This window comes from Sturnira hondurensis, unplaced genomic scaffold (genome assembly GCF_014824575.4).
Source record: "Sturnira hondurensis isolate 20B ecotype Veracruz unplaced genomic scaffold, ASM1482457v3 Scaffold0007578, whole genome shotgun sequence".
Classification (NCBI taxonomy): domain Eukaryota; kingdom Metazoa; phylum Chordata; class Mammalia; order Chiroptera; family Phyllostomidae; genus Sturnira; species Sturnira hondurensis.
In genome coordinates this window covers 836,558-857,738 of record NW_028080209.1, presented here as the reverse complement: position 1 = coordinate 857,738, position 21,181 = coordinate 836,558, and the positions used below count along the sequence as shown (strand labels likewise).

General features: G+C 57.8%; 1 protein-coding gene across 5 annotated transcripts in view; it reads left to right on the top strand.

Moving 5' to 3' along the window:
* Positions 1-20,085, top strand: part of COL11A2 (collagen type XI alpha 2 chain) — a 29,450-nt gene extending 9,365 nt beyond the window's left edge. For 3 of the 5 annotated variants that reach the window (XM_037052713.1, XM_037052712.1, XM_037052711.1), the window contains 58 exons: positions 2,204-2,263; positions 2,364-2,405; positions 2,635-2,697; positions 3,036-3,110; positions 3,595-3,681; positions 3,934-3,990; positions 4,151-4,204; positions 4,289-4,342; positions 4,441-4,494; positions 4,677-4,730; positions 4,889-4,942; positions 5,025-5,069; positions 5,230-5,283; positions 5,691-5,735; positions 5,925-5,978; positions 6,174-6,218; positions 6,366-6,419; positions 6,660-6,704; positions 6,884-6,937; positions 7,062-7,106; positions 7,316-7,369; positions 7,667-7,774; positions 8,874-8,927; positions 9,203-9,256; positions 9,348-9,392; positions 9,473-9,526; positions 9,609-9,653; positions 9,797-9,850; positions 9,952-10,005; positions 10,237-10,290; positions 10,701-10,808; positions 10,931-11,020; positions 11,209-11,262; positions 11,480-11,587; positions 11,706-11,813; positions 11,940-11,993; positions 12,097-12,150; positions 12,350-12,457; positions 12,656-12,709; positions 12,946-12,999; positions 13,231-13,284; positions 13,436-13,489; positions 13,832-13,939; positions 14,290-14,343; positions 14,499-14,552; positions 14,676-14,729; positions 15,156-15,209; positions 15,457-15,564; positions 15,659-15,712; positions 15,842-15,895; positions 16,134-16,241; positions 16,392-16,445; positions 16,745-16,780; positions 16,968-17,021; positions 17,112-17,379; positions 17,875-17,987; positions 18,297-18,503; positions 19,125-20,085. In XM_037052713.1, coding sequence (XP_036908608.1) covers positions 2,204-2,263; positions 2,364-2,405; positions 2,635-2,697; positions 3,036-3,110; positions 3,595-3,681; positions 3,934-3,990; positions 4,151-4,204; positions 4,289-4,342; positions 4,441-4,494; positions 4,677-4,730; positions 4,889-4,942; positions 5,025-5,069; positions 5,230-5,283; positions 5,691-5,735; positions 5,925-5,978; positions 6,174-6,218; positions 6,366-6,419; positions 6,660-6,704; positions 6,884-6,937; positions 7,062-7,106; positions 7,316-7,369; positions 7,667-7,774; positions 8,874-8,927; positions 9,203-9,256; positions 9,348-9,392; positions 9,473-9,526; positions 9,609-9,653; positions 9,797-9,850; positions 9,952-10,005; positions 10,237-10,290; positions 10,701-10,808; positions 10,931-11,020; positions 11,209-11,262; positions 11,480-11,587; positions 11,706-11,813; positions 11,940-11,993; positions 12,097-12,150; positions 12,350-12,457; positions 12,656-12,709; positions 12,946-12,999; positions 13,231-13,284; positions 13,436-13,489; positions 13,832-13,939; positions 14,290-14,343; positions 14,499-14,552; positions 14,676-14,729; positions 15,156-15,209; positions 15,457-15,564; positions 15,659-15,712; positions 15,842-15,895; positions 16,134-16,241; positions 16,392-16,445; positions 16,745-16,780; positions 16,968-17,021; positions 17,112-17,379; positions 17,875-17,987; positions 18,297-18,503; positions 19,125-19,265 — 4,092 coding nt within the window. In that variant the 3' untranslated portion in view covers positions 19,266-20,085. The remainder of the gene's footprint in view (positions 1-2,203; positions 2,264-2,363; positions 2,406-2,634; positions 2,698-3,035; positions 3,111-3,594; positions 3,682-3,933; positions 3,991-4,150; positions 4,205-4,288; positions 4,343-4,440; positions 4,495-4,676; positions 4,731-4,888; positions 4,943-5,024; positions 5,070-5,229; positions 5,284-5,690; positions 5,736-5,924; positions 5,979-6,173; positions 6,219-6,365; positions 6,420-6,659; positions 6,705-6,883; positions 6,938-7,061; positions 7,107-7,315; positions 7,370-7,666; positions 7,775-8,873; positions 8,928-9,202; positions 9,257-9,347; positions 9,393-9,472; positions 9,527-9,608; positions 9,654-9,796; positions 9,851-9,951; positions 10,006-10,236; positions 10,291-10,700; positions 10,809-10,930; positions 11,021-11,208; positions 11,263-11,479; positions 11,588-11,705; positions 11,814-11,939; positions 11,994-12,096; positions 12,151-12,349; positions 12,458-12,655; positions 12,710-12,945; positions 13,000-13,230; positions 13,285-13,435; positions 13,490-13,831; positions 13,940-14,289; positions 14,344-14,498; positions 14,553-14,675; positions 14,730-15,155; positions 15,210-15,456; positions 15,565-15,658; positions 15,713-15,841; positions 15,896-16,133; positions 16,242-16,391; positions 16,446-16,744; positions 16,781-16,967; positions 17,022-17,111; positions 17,380-17,874; positions 17,988-18,296; positions 18,504-19,124) is intronic. The other 2 variants (XM_037052715.1, XM_037052714.1) reach the window with 1 other exon arrangement.
* The last annotated feature ends 1,096 nt before the right edge of the window (positions 20,086-21,181 follow it).

Sequence of the window (21,181 nt, the reverse complement as noted above, 5' to 3'; positions counted from 1 at the left end):
AGGAGCTCCTCTTCTATTCTTGACCTCCAGTGGGAGCTGTAAGAATTGCTTCCTGTTGTTTTTAATTACTGTCTGTTGGCTGTGAGCTACTTCACATTGGTGGTTTGCCACTTTCTGTCCACGTAAGGTGTCTATGTTGCTTGAATATATAACTTCCTGCCTTCCCTTGCCAAATGCTTTACCCTGTGACTCTTTATGGATTCTTCTGCTCTGGGCAGTGGGACTTTTAAAAAGTCTTATGGCAACTTCCTGTCTTTTTTGGCCACTTCCTGTCTCAGTCAAGATGAATTTCATAAAGCTTTTGGTCAATAAGCCCTTTTGCCCATTTTCAGTATGTCTCCATCATTTTTTCTCGGTCAAAACAGTTTTATCCGTGTTGCTGCCAAATGATCTTGTTTCCTGTGTCACACTTTCTAACCTATTATGGGCCACTGTCTGTCTGTCCCTTCCTGTCTTCTCCAGTCATGCCATCCATCTTGGTGACTGTACCATATTAGACTGAAAGGGGTCTTATTTATCGTGGTCATTTCGTGTGTGTACTTGCTTTCATGTTTGTGTTTCCTGGGGGACTGTCTTTCATTGCTGTCAGCCCCTATCCAGGAGCCACTTTCTGTCTGCTTTGTGAATCTCTTCTTCCTCTTGGTCATTGTAGTTAGATTGTTGTTGAAAGTCTGCTTCCTAGATTTTCTTTTCTTGGTGGCTTACTATTATTATTATTATTTATTTATTATTTTTAACGAGAGGGAGAGAAACATCAATGTTTCTGTGGTTGGCAACTGTGGTTGCCTCTTGCACACCCGCAAGTCAGGGTCTGGCTTGCAACCCAGGAATGTGCCCCAACTAGGAGGTGACCTTTGGTTCACAGACCAGCACTCAATCCACTGAACCACACCAGCCAAGGCTCTTGGCTACTTCTTGTCTGTCCAACCATTTCCTGTTTGTCCGGTTCATTTTCTGACCATTTTGGCCATGTTTAATTTTTCTTGGCCCTGGCATCCTTCTTGCTTCCAAGTGTTTGTCCCTTCATTCTATTTCCCTTAGTTGTTTTCCATGTCTTCAACCACTACCTGTTGGTTGGGATGTTTCCTGTCTACTCACTTCATCTTTTGCCTGCCTTGCAGCTAGAGCTACCCTCTCCACCTGCTGCCTCATGCCGTACCTCCCTTCTCTAATATTGCCACCCTTTACCCTGTGTTGCCTTTTTTAACTGTTGCTTTCTGGAAATTTGAAGTTGATCTCTGATATGGGAGAGTTTGGAAATTGATCATTACTGTTTGGTCAGGATGGAGGTGGAGGGGGCATTCTGGAGATCTTTGTTGGGAGAGTTGGGGGGAGTGGTGGTTGATGTCCTCCATTCTCCTTGCACTCATCTTGGTTCTGGCCCCAGAGCTGGGGGTGGGCATCTGAGTGGAAGGGAGGCAGTTGGTGGGCTTGGAGTACAAATAAGGGCCAGAGGGAGGGTGTGGTGTCTTTGCTGGGAGAGGAACTGTGGAGACTGAGGGGATCTGCTCAGAGGCTTGAGCACCTTAGCCCAAGAGCTGTATTTTTTCAAGAACCAGGTATCGGGGCTGAGTTTAGAATATCAGTGGGGACTGCCTTCCACATTTACTTAGAGTATGGATGTTTAACCTCCAGGGAATTTGAAACTTGTGAACTCCTTAAAATTCTGAGAAAAAAATGTGTGCATAAGGGCATACATTTTTTCTTTTCCGAAGACTCTGTAGGTTTCATTAGATTCTCATATTGGTCCATGCTCTTCCCCCAAACCCTAATACCTATCTGTTCATAATCTTGGAGAGATTCTAATTTGGTGGGTTAGAGTTAGGGTGAGGAAGTTGATGATTTCTTAAGGTTCTAAGGATTTCTGGGGTCAGAGGAAGTTTGGGAAATAAGGAGGGTCCTCCAGAAGAGGCTTTGGGAAGGGGTTTGGATTCCTGTGAAGGTTGTGAGGATCTTCATGAAGGAGGTCCTCAGAGAGATGACGAGGTTGTTTTTGCTGAAGTGGGGCTGGGAATTGGGGTATTGGGAGCCCTGCAGTCTCCCCCGCAGGCCTGGAAGAGTATGGGGGAGGGGGAGGGGATTTTGGGTTAGGGTCACGGTCTCCAGAAGACCTGACAGTGGAGGCGGGGGTTGGGACACGAGAAGCCCCAGGGTCATGGCTGCTCTCAGGGCTCACTAGGGGTTACATGTGTGTCTCCCTCAGGCTGCCCGTGGACCTCGGGGGCTGAAGGGAGAGAAGGGGGAACCTGCGGTGCTGGAACCTGTAAGTCATTCTGGTCATTGAGCTGAGGATGGTGGGAAGAAGGGAAGAAGGTAGGGGTGCTAGTCCTGTAGCCTCTGACTTTTAAACTTTGACTCCGCAGGGTATGCTAGTGGAGGGGCCACCCGGCCCAGAAGGCCCTGCGGTGAGTCTAGCTGTGACCCATAAGCCTCTGTTCTTTTCTCAGAAATTGTTCCTATACACTCATTTGTGTCTTCCCTGCATATGCCCAGGCCTCCTTCTCAGGACTCCAGAGTGTTCTTCCGACCAAAGCCCCCAGACCCACAGATCTCTTCCGTAAAGACCGCTCCTCAGCCACATACCCACCTTCTCTCTGGATGCCCACGCCTGACCCCTCCTCTCTTGTTCCCTAGGGGTTAACTGGTCCCCCTGGCATCCAGGGCAACCCAGGCCCAGTTGGTGACCCTGGCGAGAGGGTAAGAGAGTGTCCTCTGCTGGTGAGAAGGGGGTGAGAGAGGCCTGCAGAGAAGCCGCTGGTACCCGACGGGGCACCATACTTCGTAATTTCTCATTAGCTGGCTTATGTGAACAGGGGACTGGTGTGCTCGCCGGTCCTCACAAAGGAGGGCAGACTGGGTGGGGAGGAGGACAGCAGTCTGGTGTCTTCCCCTCATTTTTCTCCACAGGGTTGGGGTGGGGTTCAGGAAAGATCTAGGGGAGTCTGCATTTACCCTGTTGGGGGCTTCCCAGTGATGCTAGGACTCTAATATCCTCCGATGTGTCACCTATCCTCCTTGTTCTCTCCCCTCTCCAGGGCCCCCCTGGCCGAGCAGGGCTCCCTGGATCAGATGGGGCCCCTGGCCCTCCTGGCACGTCCCTCATGCTTCCAGTGAGTTGTCTTCTGAGCTTTGGGACCAGCTGATGGGGAGGGCAGGGGCATTGTGTTGTACCATCAAGAACCGACGTCAGGGGAAGCTGGGGAGCCTCTAAAGACCATTAACCCAAAGCAATTGATCATTGGGTTGGAGGAACTAGGGCTTCATTAGATGAGCTGGAACCCAACATGGATCTTCTAGAATGAAACTTGGATCATCTAGAACTGGGCAGAAAATTGTATATTTCAGGGGTCTGGAACCAAAGGAGAGTATTTTTGGGGGGAAGAGGCTAGTGAGTGGGGGAAGAGGATAGGAGCTGAGTTTCTGAAAACCTCTAAGTGATCATCTGAAAATGTCCTGTGGAAGAAGCAGGGGGAGGGCACAGTGGGTGTCCCTGAGTCTGGGAGTTGGGGCAGGAATACTGGATGACACCTCTGGCTGGGAAGGTCGTGTGGATTTCCTGAAAGAGAACCTGGGTCTTCTCTCTCTGCCCATCAGTTCCGGTTTGGCAGTGGTGGGGGTGACAAGGGCCCTGTGGTGGCTGCCCAGGAGGCTCAGGCCCAGGCGATTCTGCAGCAGGCACGGGTGAGTGGGGCTGAGAGCGTCTTGGTGGAGGGAGGCGCGTGGTGGGAGAGGGAAGACTCTAGGAAGGGTAGGTTGGAGGGAATGTCGGGCAGGGGAAGGTCTGGGTTGGTTTGGGGCTGAGAGAAAGGTTGGGGAGCATATAGGACAGTGAAACAGGGATTAGGAATGAAAGGGCAAATTTGGAGGTAGTACTGGGGTTGGGAGTTCTCCAGCTGCCTCTTCTCAGCTCTGCTGTGTCCCCTGCTCCTCTAGCTGGCACTCCGTGGACCCCCTGGACCCATGGGATACACAGGTCGCCCTGGACCCTTGGTGAGTGAGTACGGCGTGGGGTAGGAGATTATTTGTGTGTTGGGGTATGGATAGTCTGGAAAGGAAACACATCAAAAGTTATTTTCCTTCTTTTGGGGAGGCTTTGAGGTCACTGTTGGGTATGTCCTCTAGTATAGCCAACCTCTCTTCTCTCTCACAGGGACAACCTGGGAGCCCTGGCCTGAAAGGAGAGTCTGGAGATCTAGGACCTCAGGTGACACCCCCACGCGTTTGATCCCCAACTCAGCGCCTCCCCCTCTGATGCCCATTGACCCTGGCCCTGACTTTCCTTCCCTAGGGTCCCAGAGGACCTCAGGGCCTCACAGGTCCTCCTGGCAAGGCTGGGCGCAGGGTAAGTGACTGAGTGTGAGATGGGTGTGGGTGGGAGATGGGGCACAGAGTGTGGAGGACTGTCCCCTGCCGGCTCTGACACTTCCCTTGCATCTGCAGGGCCGAGCGGGTGCTGATGGAGCTCGAGGGATGCCTGGGGAACCTGGAGTAAAGGTGACAGACTGGGCCTCTCTCTGGCGCTTAGCTCACAGCTTCATCCGAGCTCAGTTTGCTGAGGATGACTGAGTTCCCCAGGTTCCTTTACAAAGTGGCACCTCCCCTCACAGGATGCAGTAGGGAGGGGTGGGGTGGGAAAGGGACTGGGACTTCACATGGGCTGCCCCCTTTTCCCTTAGGGTGACCGAGGCTTTGATGGACTCCCAGGGCTTCCTGGGGAGAAGGGACACAGGGTGAGTATATTAGGGGATAGGAATCTCAAGGAAAGGGAGGGAGGCTGAGGGTCCCAGCAGGAGCGCAGTGGCTGAAATTGGTTGGCTAATTGGAGAGGGTCAGTGTCTGCTATGTTGGGAATTCTGAGGCCCCTCTTACCTGTTTGCCCATTTTCCAGGGTGATACTGGTGTCCAGGGCCTTCCTGGGCCCCCTGGCGAGGATGGAGAGCGGGTAAGTGTTGTGGCCAGGGCAGGGGCTGAGTATGGGAGAGGGCTGGAGGGTGAGGCCACTTCACCATGTCCTCCTCCTCCAGGGAGATGATGGGGAGATTGGGCCTCGGGGGTTGCCTGGAGAGTCGGTGAGTGTTCAGGGGCTCAGGTTGTGGGGGGAATAGGGGGAGGAAGAGGGATGGTGGGGACAGGGAGGGTTCTGGGGATGCCAGAGGATGGCCATGGATACGAAAGGGACGCTTTTTCTCTCACCCATGTGTGCCACATCTTCCCTTCGCCTGAGTGCAGGGACCTCGGGGTCTCCTTGGCCCTAAAGGCCCACCGGGTATTCCTGGACCACCGGTAAGTGACTGCCCCTGACTTCTGACCCTGATCTTACCCACTGACTTCTCCGAATCTCCACTTCCCAAACTGCCCTGTCTCCCTTCCAGTTCTACCTCGCTAGCCCCCACCCAGCTCCACTTCAGCCTCTACCCCCAGGTGCCCTTTTAGGGCCCTATGGTGCAGGGCACGGAAGGCTCTGAACATAGTCAAAAAAAACAAAAACCCTCAAGAAAAAAAAGTCCCACAGACCCACACCCTGTGGATCTGGGCCGGGTGTGTTTGCTTGGGTCTGGGATGGACTGGAGGACTGACCCATGTGGCTCTGCCTGTCCCACCCTCTGGGAAGGCCAGGCCTCTCAGAAACCGCAGGCCTCTCCAGGGTTGGGCCTGCCTTCCAGCCTGCTCATACCCATCTCATGTTTCAGGGAGTCCGAGGCATGGATGGTCCCCACGGTCCCAAAGGGAGCTTGGTGAGTGATGGGCAGGAGACTCCACCTGACCCTTAGCCCCGAGTTCCCTGGCAAGGTTTTGTCCTTTTTGCCACACGCTGCCCCCTGCCTGTTGTGGTTCTCATCCTCTGGCTGTTCCTGCTGTGACTCAGCTCCACCCTAAGTGTGTCACCATCTCATTCTGACCCACGCCTGGTTGCCTGTTTCTAGGGACCACAAGGAGAGCCAGGACCTCCTGGACAACAGGGCACTCCTGGGACCCAGGTGAGGGGTCCTGTCCACCCCCTCTCCAACTTTGTCAACCTCCCCTGGGCTTCCACAGTGGGTCAGACCTGGATGGGGACAAGAAATGAAGGGTCTCAAGTCTTCACTGTTCATGCCTCAAATGGGGGATGCTGGCTGGAGGAGAGAGTGCCCACTCCTATGGGGCCCCTGTGACTTCTCTCTCCCCGTGTATAGGGTCTCCCTGGGCCTCAGGGTGCCGTCGGCCCCCATGGAGAAAAGGTGAGTGACTAAGTAATCTGGGGAACAGGATATGTGCTGGTGAGGGGCTGTCAAGAGGGCCTCAAATGTCTGGCTGGGACTTTAGCCATGTTCAGACCTGAGACCTGAGACCTTCTGGTGAGCCTGAACTTCCTCATCTTCCTGCAGGGTCCCAGAGGGAAACCAGGGCTCCCTGGCATGCCTGGCTCAGATGGATCCCCGGTGAGTGGGCCTCCGCTTATTCCAAATGCCCTTTTCTCCTCCACCCCACTGAATGACCTCTAAGGACCTTCAGGGACTATCCATACCACGTGCCCCTTGCACTGGGAGGTCACTGAAGGTGCCTTCCCATGGTCAGTCAGCTTCATCAGGTCACAGGAGAATTTAGGTTGAAGAAGTATGGAGAGGGGTACAGGGAAGGTGACAGAGGCTAGTGGTCACATTTTTCTTCCCTACCCTCAGGGTCACCCCGGGAAAGAAGGTCCCCCTGGAACCAAAGGAAACCAGGTGAGATTGTCCCTGCCCCCTTTCACCCCCTGAAGGGGTTTCTGCCCAGACTCTGCACTCTCAGGGTCCTTGGGATTTGTCTCCTCGTTCATGGGGTTCTGACACTTTTCTCCGGTGTCGCTTCCATTTTTCTGAACCCCTGAGGCCTCCTTTAGAGATACCTCTCTCTCTTTTTCCAGGGTCCATCTGGACCTCAGGGTCCTCTAGGATACCCTGGACCTCGAGGTGTCAAGGTACAGACCACCAGACTGGGAGAAACAGGACTGCGTTGGGGGGACCAGTTGGCGTCTTTTGAGCTCGGTCATTTGAACCTAACCTCCAGCCCTGATTGCTCTCTGTCCTCCTGTCTAACTGTAGGGTGTGGATGGAATTCGGGGTCTGAAGGGCCATAAGGGTGAAAAGGTGAGCAATGTACCCTAACTTCCCAACACCTCCGTCCTGCCCCCACCAACCTCTTTATCCATCTCTTCCTCACCTCCATCCCTCTTGCCTGCCCTGTGCTGCCCTTCAGCTCCTGGAATCCACCCATCCACCCATGTTCTCCAAATCCTCCATTTTAACCTCCTGACCCTGTATCATCTGGGGTGTCTTCTCACTCCCACTTTTTTCAGGGTGACGATGGCTTTCCCGGGTTCAAAGGTGACATGGGTGTGAAAGGTGACAGGGTGAGTAGAAACCTCTACACTGCCCCCCAACTCTAAGTCCTAATGATCCTCCACTTTGGACCACCCAACCGGTTCCATGAGTCCCCACCCCTGGTGCTCTGCACTCTTCAGGGCCTGACCCCAGCAGTATAACCCCTCTGGTCACAGCAGTCTCCTGCCCCTGTGCAGCTCCCTGCCCTGCGAAAGCTTCTGGGACCCCTGCCAACCCCGCTTGGCCTCACTGGGGCCTGCCTCTCCCCTTGGGGCCCATCCCCATCCCCAGTCCCTGACACCCGCCTCTCCGACCCCCTCACTCAGGGCGAAGTTGGAGTCCCTGGTTCTAGAGGAGAGGATGGTCCTGAGGGGCCGAAGGGACGTACTGGGCCCACTGGAGACCCTGGGCCCCTTGGGCTCATGGGCGAGAAGGTGACAGGGGATGAGGGAATCTGTGTCTGTGTTTTCTAGGGACGTGGAGGGAATGAGGGCCTGGGTACTGGGATCAGGGTGGGCACGAGGCTGCCAGCAGCTGGAGTCAGTGAGTCAATTAGATATGACCATGAAGTAATTATGCTCCTCTCTCTATACGGTACCTCCTGAACACTGATGGGTTGAGGGGCAATGGATAAGAAGTCAAGGGAAAGTCCCTGTCCTGAAGCGTTTACAACAGATCGGTGGGAATGGGGCATAGAGACTGTCACAGGGTAACTGTAGGTGCAAGGCAGACCACACCTACACTCTGAGTGTGTCCAGACTCAGAGCAGTAGGAGTTCTGGGAAGGGAGGGCGTCGAGAGCTGGTGGGCTCTGGATCTGCAGAGCTAACTCACAGAGCACTTACTGTATGCCGGCACCGTGCTAGCTTGTCATATCCACCCTGTGCTGTAGGCACTATCACAGTCCCGCTTTGCAGAGGCACTGGGAGGTTAAGATGTTAGTTAGTCACATAGCCAGGGAGGGGCAGAGCCAGGGTATGAGCCCAGGCAGCCAGGTGGCAGAATCCCTGCTCTCAACCTCCGCTCCACAGCTGCCTGGGCAGGATGGGCCTGCAGCACCAGGAGGCAGGGGTGCCCCCTGGGGCATCAGGAGGCAGGGATGTACCAGGGCATCAGGAAGTAGGAGTGCATGCTCGGGGAGTTGGGGTGATGCAGAGCATGAGCAGAGGCAGTCCCCAGAGGGCAGAGGCAGTCCCCAGCTGTGTGGAGGCCTGCAAGGGACAGGCATGTGTGCTGAGGTCGACGGGTAGGCAGGGGCTAGATCACAGCCCCCAAGGACTTGCTGGAGCGGCAGACTTTAGTCCCCAGACACAGGGGAGACAAGATCCCAGCACTGGACTCGGGGAAAATTCACTCACAGGGAGGAGCGCTTACAAAAGCCAAGCAGCCCATGAGGTGGGAGCTGAAGGGCTGCTGGTCTGGTGAGGCTTGCTGCTGGGTGGGGGCAGGCTCCTGTCTCTGAGGGTTGGGTTTTCCAGGGACGGACTGGTATCGTGGCTCCTTGTGCTCCTAATTGCTCGCTGTCCCTCCACAGGGCAAGCTGGGTGTTCCTGGTCTGCCTGGCTATCCTGGACGCCAGGGCCCCAAGGTGACGTGATGCCCCATTTGTACCCCTCCTCCTTTCCCCTTCCTTGACACCTGATTGCAGGAAATTCAGGCCAACAAAGCAGTGGGTTGTAAAGAGGATTTGGCCCACCCTGTCCCTAGAGGAGGGCACAGAGGCCCAGCGAGCGGCAGGGGTTGGACGGCCAGAGCCCGGGTCTCCCACACCAGTCCTCTACCACCTCTTTTAACTCCCTTTGGCCCGTCCTAGGCCCTTCCCTTTTCTGACCATTCAGTTTTTCTCTTCTTCATTTTCACCAGGGGTCTCTAGGGTTCCCTGGTTTTCCTGGAGCCAGTGGAGAGAAGGGAGCCCGGGTAAGCTGGTGGAAGAGAGGGTGCAGAGGGAGGGGCTGCTCCGTGGGGAGCCCTGCACTGGGTGATGTCGTCTCTGCTTCCTTCCCACCAGGGCCTGTCGGGGAAATCAGGGCCTCGGGGAGAGCGGGGCCCCACGGTGAGTGCAGTAGGGAGAGACCTGAGGCTCAAGATCTGAAGGGGTATGGGTTTTTCTAACACTCCTCTTTCCTCTTCTAGGGTCCACGGGGTCAGCGGGGACCCCGGGGAGCCACTGGAAAGTCTGGCACTAAGGTCAGTGGCCTTCGCAGGGCCCCGTGGGCAGTCTGTCCCTTAGCCCAGCTCTCCTGAAGCTCCTCTGACTCTTTCCCGGCAGGGAACATCGGGTGGTGACGGCCCCCATGGGCCCCCTGGAGAAAGGGTGAGTGTGACTGGACTGTCCCTGTCCCCGTGCTCCCCAGGGAGCCCGACTGGAGCAGCCCCCTCTTACCTCAGGGAGGTAAGCTGTGTCCCCTGTGCAGCATCCCATCCCATTTTCCGTGCTCAACCCAGCTCTGTCTCTAGGGTCTCCCAGGGCCCCAGGGCCCCAACGGATTTCCTGGTCCCAAAGGACCTCCGGTAAGCTGACATCTGTTCTCGGGCCGACCTTGGTTCTCTGAGTCCTTCCTCCCAATTCCCTTCCCTGCCTAAAATTCACCGGACATCTGAACCCCTTCCAGGGCCCCCCTGGGAAGGACGGGCTGCCGGGACACCCAGGCCAGAGAGGAGAAGTGGTAAGTGATGCCCTGGCCCCCCTGCTGACCCTCCAACTCCAGAGCTGTCTAGAAGGCCCACCAGGCCAGGGAGGCTCAGCTGGCCGAGTGGAGAGCATTCTGGTGTTCACCACTCAGATCCATGGCCAAGGACGAGGTAGTGGCCCTGCCCTTCCTCCGGGCACCGGGGCTCCATCTTGTGGTGTCCATGCCTGGCTGTCCTCACTGTTCTCTCCTCTCTTCCTCTCTCAGGGATTCCAAGGGAAGACTGGCCCCCCTGGCCCCCCAGGGGTGGTGGGACCTCAGGTATGTCTGCCCTCTGGAGTTAGTCTACCTGCCTTCTTCTCCCCTTTCCCCATCACAAGGCCCTGCCATGGACCCCAGGGCTGGGGAAAAAGGGGGAGCTGTGCGTGATCAATGGCGGGGATGAGGTTTGGGGCTCTGATGCCCAACTTCAGCCTGTGTCCTGGGCCAGTTCTCATTTTCTCAGCTCAGAGAAGTGGCAGTTCCCCAATGGGGACATGAGGTGGTGTAGGTACTCCCCACTGGGGACTGAACACCAGAACACTGGCCTAGGAGCCCCCAGGCATTTCCCAGAAGCTTTGGGGCAGGGATAAAGGGGTTCTAGAGGGGGATTTTAGGGAGGCCAGTTGGCCGCTTTAAGCAGATAGTGGGATGAAGGGTCTGAGACTGGGGTCTCTCTGACTCTTCCCCAGGGAGCTGCAGGAGAAACTGGGCCCATGGGGGAGAGAGGTCATCCAGGTCCCCCAGGACCCCCTGGAGAGCAGGGACTGACGGGAACAGCTGGAAAAGAAGGAACAAAGGTCAGTAAGGAGCTGGGCAGAGGGAATGTGGGGACCAGGGTTGGGGATTTGAGGGGGGTCAGAGATCTCTCTGAATGATTTGGGAGTGTGGCTATGGCTTACCACCTTTCCTTTCCTTTTAGGGTGACCCTGGTCCTCCTGGGGCCCCAGGGAAGGATGGGCCTGCTGGGCTGAGGGGCTTCCCAGGAGAGAGAGGCCTCCCAGGCACTGCTGTGAGTGTGACCCTAACAGACCACCCATAAGAAGTCATTGCAAGTCCTGGTGACCCTCAGAATCACCCTAATCCATCTCTCTGAGCCTGTCCCCCTCCCCTAACCCTGCATTATCTCCTGGACCCCTGTTCCTATGATGTCCCCCCCTTCCTGTTTCACAGCTGTTGCCCCAAATCTCTGGTTTATAGGGTGGACCTGGTCTGAAGGGAAGTGAAGGTCCGGCTGGTCCCCCTGGCCCTGCAGTGAGTCTGGGGTCCCTGGGGGCAGTGGGGAGGAGCCAGGAAAGGGAGTACAGAGTGGCACCTGGATCCAGGCCAGCTGTGTCTGGGCACAGGGGACTGTAGGGTCAGTCATCATGCATCTGATGTTGGGCTATTCTGGGAACCATGGTCAGGGGTCCTCTGGTGTGGGTAGGTGGTGGTCTCTTCCTTGGGGGTCTGACTCCATTTTGTCTCTTAGGGATCCCCTGGGGAACGAGGTGCAGCAGGATCTGGAGGGCCCATTGGCCCCCCAGGGCGTCCAGGACCTCAGGGTCCCCCTGGAGCAGCAGGAGAGAAAGGAGTCCCGGTGAGTGTTGGGGCCTGGGAGGGGTCTGTGAGCTCCTGGGTTACAGAGGGTTTCCTGTGGGGGTGTTTGAGGGTGAGGGTTGTCTTCAGGTCATGACTCTTCTCTTTACTTCCCACAGGGTGAGAAGGGCCCCATTGGTCCTACTGGCCGAGATGGGGTGCAGGGTCCCGTGGGGCTTCCTGGTCCTGCTGGACCCCCGGGTGTGGCAGGAGAGGATGGAGACAAGGTGAGGGAACCCACAGCCCCTGGACCCAGATCCTTTCCAGATCTAGGCGTGGCCCCCATCCCTGTCTCATTGCTGTCCCCACTCAACCCACCTCCTTTCTCTGAAGACTCATTTGTCTTCTCCCAGGGTGAGGTGGGAGACCCTGGACAGAAGGGCATTAAAGGGAACAAAGGTGAACATGTAAGTGTTTATGACCTTTGACCTTTGACCCTTGGCCTTCAACCTCATTCCCACTTGGTCTTCCTCCCTGTCTTGGTGTCTCTGACTCTTCTTTCTCCCCCAGGGCCCTCCTGGACCCCCCGGACCCATCGGTCCCGTCGGGCAACCTGGAACAGCTGTGAGTGACTGATGCCTGGCCTGCGCTGCCAGACGCCCTGGCAGTCCCCAGTGGCCAGCAGTTCCCCTCCGCCTTTGGGGTTGGGGATGGCGGGAGGGGGCTCTGGGCCTGCTGCCCAGCTCTGTGTGGGGTTTGTGGATGGAGAACATCTGACCGTGACCACCTCCGTGTCCTTGTCCCTGCCCTCCCCCTACCTCAGGGAGCAGATGGGGAGCCCGGACCCCGGGGACCCCAGGGACACTTTGGAGCCAAAGGTGATGAAGGAACAAGAGGATTCAATGGGCCCCCAGGACCCATTGGCCTACAGGTGAGTTGCAGGGTGGAGATGGGCTGAAAGTTGGGGTCAGGAGCTGATGTCTACCTCAGACCCTGCCAGCCTCATTCTGACAAGGAAAGGGGAGGTGGGAGTGAGGAATGAGGGCAGGCACGTGGGGCCCGACAGAGGGAACCGGGGCCTCGGGTGGGTTGCTCACCTGGGTCTGTGCCACGTATACCACCTGCACAGGGTTTGCCAGGCCCCTCTGGAGAGAAGGGAGAAACAGGAGACGTGGGCCCTATGGTGAGTGTGAACCCACTGATCGTGTGTGACCCTAACTGGCCCAGCCCCATCCTCTCGTCACTCCCCACCCATCCAGCCCACCACAGCACCCCACTGCTACTGCCCCTCCCTGCCCCCCAAGGGCCCTCCTCCCTGCTCAGGATCTCTGCTCAGCCCAACCCCCCACAATTCATGTGCACCCATTGCTGTATCCCTCACTTCCTTCCTTATCTCAAGGTGTATCTGTTTCTCCCCAGGGACCACCTGGCCCCCCAGGACCTCGAGGCCCAGCTGGACCCAATGGAGCTGATGTGAGTCCTCTCAGTCCCTTGTCCCTTTAGATCAATGTGACCAGTTCTCTGCCTCCTTTTCTCCAGACTATACACTAGTCTCACCTCGGGTGCCTCTAGAAACCAGTGACCCCTGGGAAGAAGGCCTCCTGCTGTCTCACTGCTGCGACCTTGGGTCCCTCATCCAGGCCCCACCTCTGGAATGGTGCCTCCTCTCCTGAACTGTGATCCCTATTTCTGTTTCTCTTCCAGGGTCCTCAAGGTCCCCCAGGAGGTGTTGGGAACCTGGGTCCCCCTGGAGAGAAGGTAACTAGGAAGGGGTTGAATGGCCTGGTCTCAGGAGGGTGTGGGGTTAGACTTCTGCCAATTTTGGTTGGGGGTCAAAAGAGAACGAGGCATGGGTAATATCAGGATATTTTGGGGGGAGAGGAGGATTTTGACCCCAGTCTCCTTGCAGGGGGAACCAGGAGAGTCAGGATCTCCCGGGGTCCAGGGTGAGCCAGGTGTCAAGGTGAGTGATAGCTTTGAGGCACCCCTTCCCAATCCCTTTCACCCCTCAATGCCACCCCGACTTTTGCCCTGACCTCCTGGAGCCGGCCTTCCCACTGCCCAGGAGTCTGTGCCCCAGCCACTCTCTCTGGGGCCTGGTCCCTGAGTCTGAGCGAGTCCTGCCGCTCGCTCCCTCCTCCAAGGGAAGAGAGCGCAGGGGACCCGCCCTGGGCTTGCCTTTCTGTGTGTGCCCTACTGTTACTGAGAGGGCTGGGGGAGGCTGGAGGTGTCTTGGAAGCAGGGGCTGCATTGTTGAGCTTCAAGACCCCTGTGGGGCCATCTCTATCCTCTACTTGTTCTCCAGGGCCCACGCGGGGAGCGTGGGGAGAAAGGAGAGTCGGGGCAGCCGGGAGAGGCGGGACCACCAGGGCCTAAAGGCCCCACCGGGGATGATGGCCCCAAAGGGAACCCCGTGAGTATGGCAGGAGGGGCTGAGAGTCCTGGGAATGGGTATGTGAGGATCCTGGAGTGCAGGGAGACCAAGAGTGAGGGGTACCTGGGAGGAAACTCTGGGAATAGGGTCTTCTGGGGAGGCTATAAGAGTCTAGGATCCAGAGAGAGGAAACATGAGAGATGGCCTCTAGCTAATACCTGAATATGTTAGAAGGCATGTAAGCATGGGGGTGGGGTGCCCCTCCTAGGGTGGTGCAGCTGGGCACTGCGGCAGAAAGGGAGAGTGTGGTGCATGCCTACAGGGGCCTGTGTTGGCCCTGGGTGGGCTTGGGGGTTGTGAGCCTGACCTTTGTTTTCCTTCTGCATTAGGGTCCTGTTGGTTTTCCTGGTGACCCTGGTCCTCCTGGAGAAGGTGGTCCTCGAGTGAGTCTTACCCAGTAGGGGGAAGGGGTAGAGGGGGTGGGCCTGGCTGTTGGAAGCCAGAGGTATGTCAGGGCAGCTGGAGGGATGGGAGGATCAGCAATTTTCCGGTGGTACCAGCCAGGTTGGGGCCCTCTGACTTTCCTTCATCCCTGCAGGGCCAAGATGGTGCAAAGGGTGATCGTGGAGAGGATGGCGAGCCAGGGCAGCCTGTGAGTGACCAGGGAACCCCTCCCCCCACCACTGAGACCAGGCCTTCAGACCCATGGCTCCCCTTTGCCCCACCCCTGATGGGTCCCTTGGGCTGGGGCTAAACACTCACTCATCCTCCCTAGGGATCCCCTGGTCCCACTGGGGAGAATGGACCCCCTGGACCACCTGGAAAGCGTGTAAGTGAGGTGGACACCTGGGATCTTCAGGGGCAGTCCTTGGGTAGGGTGGGCAGAGGATGGGCAATGGCAGGTGGGATGCCCGGCATCTGGGCTGTCCTGGGGTGGTGGTGTGCCTGAGCACATGTGTTGTAAGTGCTCTGTGCATGTTTAGGTACGTTTGTTCCTCAGGTTTGGTATGAAAGTCCTTGCCAGGGGTGGTGGCGTGTATCTCCCACTCAGAACAGGCACTGGGGGAAGGGCCCCTGCTAGGCCAGGGATTCGCGGTTTCATCGCTGGGGCAGGAGGTGGGACACTAAGTGGCTCCTCACCAGATGCTTAGAACTACTAGGTATTTTAATGACTGGTCCAGCTGTGCCTACTCTCGCCACCTGTGAATGGGCCTCTGCACCTGCATCCACGCTTCCTTTCTGCCTCCACCTGCAGGGTCCTGCTGGCACACCTGGTCCTGAGGGGCGACAAGGGGAGAAGGGCGCCAAGGTGAGGGAGAGGCTGCCCTGGGTGCTGGAACATTCCCTCCATCTCCCTGCCTCTTGGCTCCTCAGATTCCTCTGTCTGCCTCCACATGCTGAGCCCCTGTGGGAATGTGGTTCCTTATTCTTGCTTCTGCCCCTGGGACTTCTGAGGTTTCAACCTTACTTTCTGCCTCAGTCTACCTTGAACTCCCTGCCCCCATCTGCCCTCCCTGCCTCTGCCCCTTAGGACACATTCCTTGCGTTTGTTTCAGGGGGATCCTGGTGCTGTGGGTGCTCCGGGAAAGACGGGCCCTGTGGGTCCTGCAGGCCCATCAGGAAAACCTGGTCCCGATGGTCTGAGGGGGCTCCCGGGCCCAGTGGTGAGTCATGGAGGGGAGAGGCTGGGTGGTGGGGGGTGAGGAGCCATAGGAGGGGACACTCCTCCTGACCTCTGTGACTTCTTCAAATCTATAGGGCCAGCAAGGTCGTCCTGGAGCCACAGGTCAGGCTGGGCCTCCAGGTCCTGTGGTGAGTGGGGTGATGGGACACCTCGGGACAAGTGGGCATCAGCTGAAGCCCTGGAGGAAATGGGAGGTGGTGGGCGGAGAGCTCGGTTTCACCTCTCCCTGGAAAGAGTAACTTCCAGTCTCCCCACAGGGACCCCCCGGGCTTCCTGGCCTCCGTGGTGATGCTGGGGCCAAGGGAGAGAAGGTGAGTGACAGACAGATAAGTAACCAGGTGCTGCTCCCCTTACCCTCATACTTACCTCCTGAGACCTACGGGGCCTGCTCCAGGCCTCCGGCACCGAGTCTTTGTCCTTACTCAATGAGGACTGTTCCCAGCCCCTGTGCCCACGTCTCTTCTATCATCTGGGCTCTGACTCTCATGGTCCTCCAGTGTCCGTGTGTCTCCTCTTTGCATCCCCCTGACCACCTGTCCTCTTTTCCAGGGTCACCCAGGTCTCATTGGACTGATTGGGCCCCCTGGGGAGCAGGGAGAGAAGGGTGATAGGGGACTTCCTGGCCCTCAGGGCTCTGCTGGACAGAAGGGAGAGACGGTGAGTAAAGGGTGTGGTCCTGGAAGGTCTGGGTGGGATGGGGGTGGAGATTCCCATTGGGGGTGGGAGGGGTTGTGAGTGGAGACTCAGGGTGGTGTGTGGGAGGAAGTGGGTAGAAGACCTAGTTAAAGGAGGCCCTCCCTTTCCTAGGGTATCCCAGGAGCCTCTGGCCCCATTGGTCCTGGAGGGCCCCCTGGCCTCACTGTGAGTATCCATCTGTTCTTCCACTAAACTTTACTGCTTCTCCTTCTATAATTTCCCAGTGGGTTCCATGGCAACTGCCAGTCTAAGAAGCATAGGCCTCAGTTTTTCTTGCGTGTTCTTACGCCTGCAGTGTTTCCTCCCCTATCCTTCCAAGGTCTCCCCAATGTCCCCATGTCCCCATGCCTGCCCCTTCTGTGGTAATCCCACTGTCCTGTGGCCTCAAAACCTTGCCTCTCCATTCCTCTGTGTCACAGCCTTTTTGTGTGGTGACCATCTCTTTCTCATTTTTAATTTCACAGGGACCTGCTGGCCCCAAGGGCGCCAAAGGAGCCACAGTGAGTAAACCCCAGCCAGCCTTAACCTCTGCCCCTTACCCAGGCCAGACTTGGAACTGTCTCTCCAGAGCAAACATGCACCCCCAGTGCAGCCCTTCATTCCCTGTCCAGATACTGAGTTGGCTTCGGTGATGTTGACCCCTCCATGACCTCAACCCCTCCATGACCTCATTTACTCTTTTGGCAGGGCCCAGCCGGACCCAAGGGGGAGAAGGGCATCCAGGGTCCTCCGGGACACCCGGTGAGTAGGGAGTCATGGCCTGCTTCTTTGACTATCTGTCCTGGTGTTTCTCTGCCTACCCTCACCCTCTTCATTGGTCCCTCCATCTAGGGACCCCCGGGTGAGGTGATCCAGCCCCTACCCATCCAGATGCCCAAGAAGACTCGGCGCTCAGTGGACGGGAGCCGCTTGACGCAGGAAGATGAGGCCACACAAACTGGGGGGGCCCCGGGCAGTCCTGGGGGTCTGGAGGAGATCTTTGGCTCACTTGACTCCCTGCGGGAGGAGATAGAGCAGATGAGGCGGCCCACAGGGACCCAGGACAGCCCTGCTCGCACCTGCCAGGACCTGAAGCTCTGCCACCCAGAGCTGCCCGATGGTCAGTGCCGGCCTCAGGGGATGCAAAGCTGTTCACAGCATCTCGGGCGTGGGCCAGCAGGATGGCTGCTGCGTGAATCTTGGGGAAAGTGTTGGGGGGGCAGTGAGGATTGAGGGGACTGGCTCAGCGGCTACACACCAACCAGGTCAGAAGTATTTCAGCACCAGAGGCTGATAGGGTTACACCAGCGTGCACCAGCCCCATGTCCACATACACGTGTGTGCACACAGACATATGTGCAGACCCACAGCCACACATCCAACCAGGAGCCCGGGGGTGCTGCTGGGGCCCGGGGGTGCTCTGGGTGTCATGGGTGGGGCAGGGGTACAGGTGATGAGGGAGACTGAAGTGGGGGCCTGTGTTAGGGGCCCTGTGTCCCAGGACTGGGAGGTGGCGGCACTGTGGGGAGAGCTGGGGGAGTGGGAATGTGGGGCAAAGCGCATCTTGGGTCCAAGAGCTCAGGGCCCTGCCCCTCCCCTCTCCCTCACCCCACAGGAGAGTACTGGGTTGACCCCAACCAGGGTTGTGCTCGGGACGCCTTCAGGGTGTTCTGCAACTTCACAGCGGGAGGGGAGACCTGTGTGCTGCCTCGGGATGATGTCACACAGGTGAGAGCTGGCTAGGGTCTGCCCCCTCCCTGTCAGGGTGGAGTGGGTTGTGGGTTTGTGTGACAAGCTCCCTGGCCCTTCCCCTTTCCTGCGCCTTCTTTCCTTCTCACCAGCCCTCCAACGTTCACTTCGTCTCCTTCCCTTGGCAACCCAAGAGTTACGTTCCCCTGCTCTTTCCCCCCAGTCTCCTGGCTCCCACTGGGCCCTCTTTTCTCCCCAGCCCTTTCCTCCCACCTGCTCCCTGCTCACGCCCCTGCCCCGGTCTTCTGGCTGCCCTGCCGGCCCTGACCCAGCCCCCTCTCCTGCCAGTTCTCCTACGTGGACTCAGAGGGTTCCCCAGTAGGCGTGGTCCAGCTCACCTTCCTGCGGCTGCTCAGCGTCTCCGCCCACCAGGACGTGTCCTACCCGTGCTCTGGGGCGGCCCCGGAAGGCCAGCTGAAGCTCAGGGGAGCCAATGAGGATGAGCTGAGCCCGGACACCAGCCCATATGTCAAGGAATTCAGACGGGGCTGTCAGGTGGGAAGCAGGAAGAGCCCAGGGGCAGGGCCACCTGGGAGAGCAGGAGTCCAGCTCTGGTCAGATAGGGCTGAGGGAGCTCAGATGGGGGAGAGGGGGTGGGGAGGATGGAAGGGGGATTCACCTGTGTGCAGACAGCAGTCACTCAAGCACACATGTTTACACAGGAGCCCAGCAGAGGCACATGGATGGGGAGAGGGGCAACACCCCCAGGGAGGTGCAGGGGCACAGACCCCCCCCCACCTGCACATATATCCCCACACACGTGTGGGATCATGCCAGTTAATATCATGCAGTGCCCCGCCTCCCCCACTCATGTACACACACCCCTGAGGAGTCTCGCAGACTCACACCCCACCACAGGCAGGCAATCTCAAAGACAAACCCACAGCTGGACACACTGGTTCATGAGTGTGCGCGCACACACCACACACACGGGCACAGACAGCCTCCTGGCTCTCCCGGCCTGACTCTGGAGGAAAATCAGCCAGTCTGTACTGGTGACGCTGTCGGGGGAGCTGCTCAGGGCACGCAGAGGAGAGGCCCACGGGGCCTGAGGGCGGGGCACCCGAGGTGCAGCCCCTCCCCCATGCTCACTCCCTGCCCTCCTGTGTCCTGCAGACACAGCAAGGCCGGAGGGTGCTGGAGGTGCGGACACCTGTGCTGGAGCAGCTGCCGGTGCTGGACGCCTCCTTCTCAGACCTGGGGGCCCCCCCAAGGCGGGGTGGGGTGCTGCTGGGGCCTGTCTGCTTCATGGGCTAGGGCCTTCTCTGTCTGACCCTGTCCCTTGAAACCAGGCCGCCCAGGAGTCCCACAGCATCAGCTCCATGCCACCTCCCAAGAGGGCTCCTCACCACCTGGGGACCTTGGTCCAGGGCACCGAGAGCCCCTGCTATGGGGCAGACTAGGGGAGGGTGAAGCGGGGTGCCGGGACACCCCAGGGAAGGGGAGGCATCTGGGGTTCATGGGCCTCCCACCTGGAGCCTGTGACCTGCTAGACAGCTGACACACTCGTTTAAAACTGGCCTCCCAGTCTCCCCAAACAAGAGGAGAAGAGAAAGAACATTGAGTATTTTGTATTTAAAAGTAATTATAATTATTTAAAGAGTGGAAAACTAAGTAACTACAAAGATAAAGAGAGAAATGCCAACAAAAATCAGTGCACTTTGGAGAGAGGGCTATCCAGGATGCGCCCTGGTAGCCTCGTTTTGGCCTCAGGGCCTTTCAGTGACTGGGGGGAGGGGAAGAACCCCAACTCCCTCCCTCCCACCCCACCTGTGGTGCCCTCTGTGAACACTGGAACTTGCAGTCCCCTTGGGCTCAGGGCTCTGACTCCTCATCCCCACAGACCAGCCATCTGGCCCCTCCACGCACAGCCTGCTGTCCTGCACTAGGTCGGAGCCTCACAGGAACGGCCTGCTACCTGGTGACACAGGGGACAGTGAGGGCCGTGTTCAGGGCTTGTATTCAGCAGGTGGTTGAGACACTGAAATCTGTAATAGCGAGGAAGTCACCATGGCCCTGAGCCCCCTGAGTACCCCATTGCCATCCTGTCCCCCAGTCTGCCCTGGGCACCGCCTCCCTTCCCCTGACGTGGCAGTTGTAGGGAAAATGCCTATGGATGGAGGGGACTCCCAGGGCCTGGTCTAGCCCTATGACGGGCGTCCAATCTGACTGATGGTTAAAAAATGTGATTGTTTCCTCCCAGGGTGTATGTATGTGATGCTTGTGTTGTTACTTTTGTCCTCACCAAACCTCTATCCCCCCGCCCCCACCCCATTCTTCCCAATGAGCTGCAGGCAGAAGTGGATGGCTCAATCTCTGTGCCCTGCAGGGCCTGGCCAGCTAGGGTGTCAGAAAGGCTGGCTCACATGCAGAATCTCAGATGGATCCCCCAGTTCTGCGTGGCACAGCTGCTGGACTGGTTCTGGGGAAGGGTGTGCCTTAAACATCACCCCCACCCCATTTTCCGGGCTAAAAGCCTGGAGGGAGCCCGGAGCCTCAGGTGGCTCAGCCTGAACTCTGCAAATGGGGAGACTGAGGCTCCCTTCCACAGCTATGTTCCTGTGGGTGTCAGAGTCTAAGTCGTTCCAGGCTTAGCGTTGGGTCGAGATGCACGGTGTCGGTCTGTCTCCTCCCACTCCGTGCTGTGTCCCCACGCTCCAACCCCAGCGGCCTCTCCCAGGGCTTATATTTCATGCAAGTCATCGTGGTCTGGGTCGTGGTCTGGGTCGTGGTCGGGGTCATGTTCTCGGTCGGTCTCTTCTGTTCAGGGCGGCCGCACACCCCGGGCATCCCCAGCTGGCCTCCCTGTCTCTCCTGGGACTGCCCATCCTTCCAAACAATACTTCCTGGCTCCCGGCAGTCCTGCCAGCGGATTAAAAGTTATTCCAGGGACTCATCCCAGTCAGGACGCCCTTATTTTGCTGGACGCCTGGCTGGGGAGGGGTGGAGGGGCTCGGGTGTATGTGCGTGTGCACGGGTGTGTGTTCCGATTTCGTGTCTGTAAGACCCGGAGTTGCTTTGCACCCCCGACCTGGAGTAGTACCCCGCCCCAACCCCACCCACGCTCCTATTTCTTCCTAACGTGGGTCTTCGACGCACCCCCTTGATCGTTGGGATCCCCAATCTTTGAAACCCCGGAGTGTTGGAGCTACTCCTCTGGGCAGGGAGCTAGC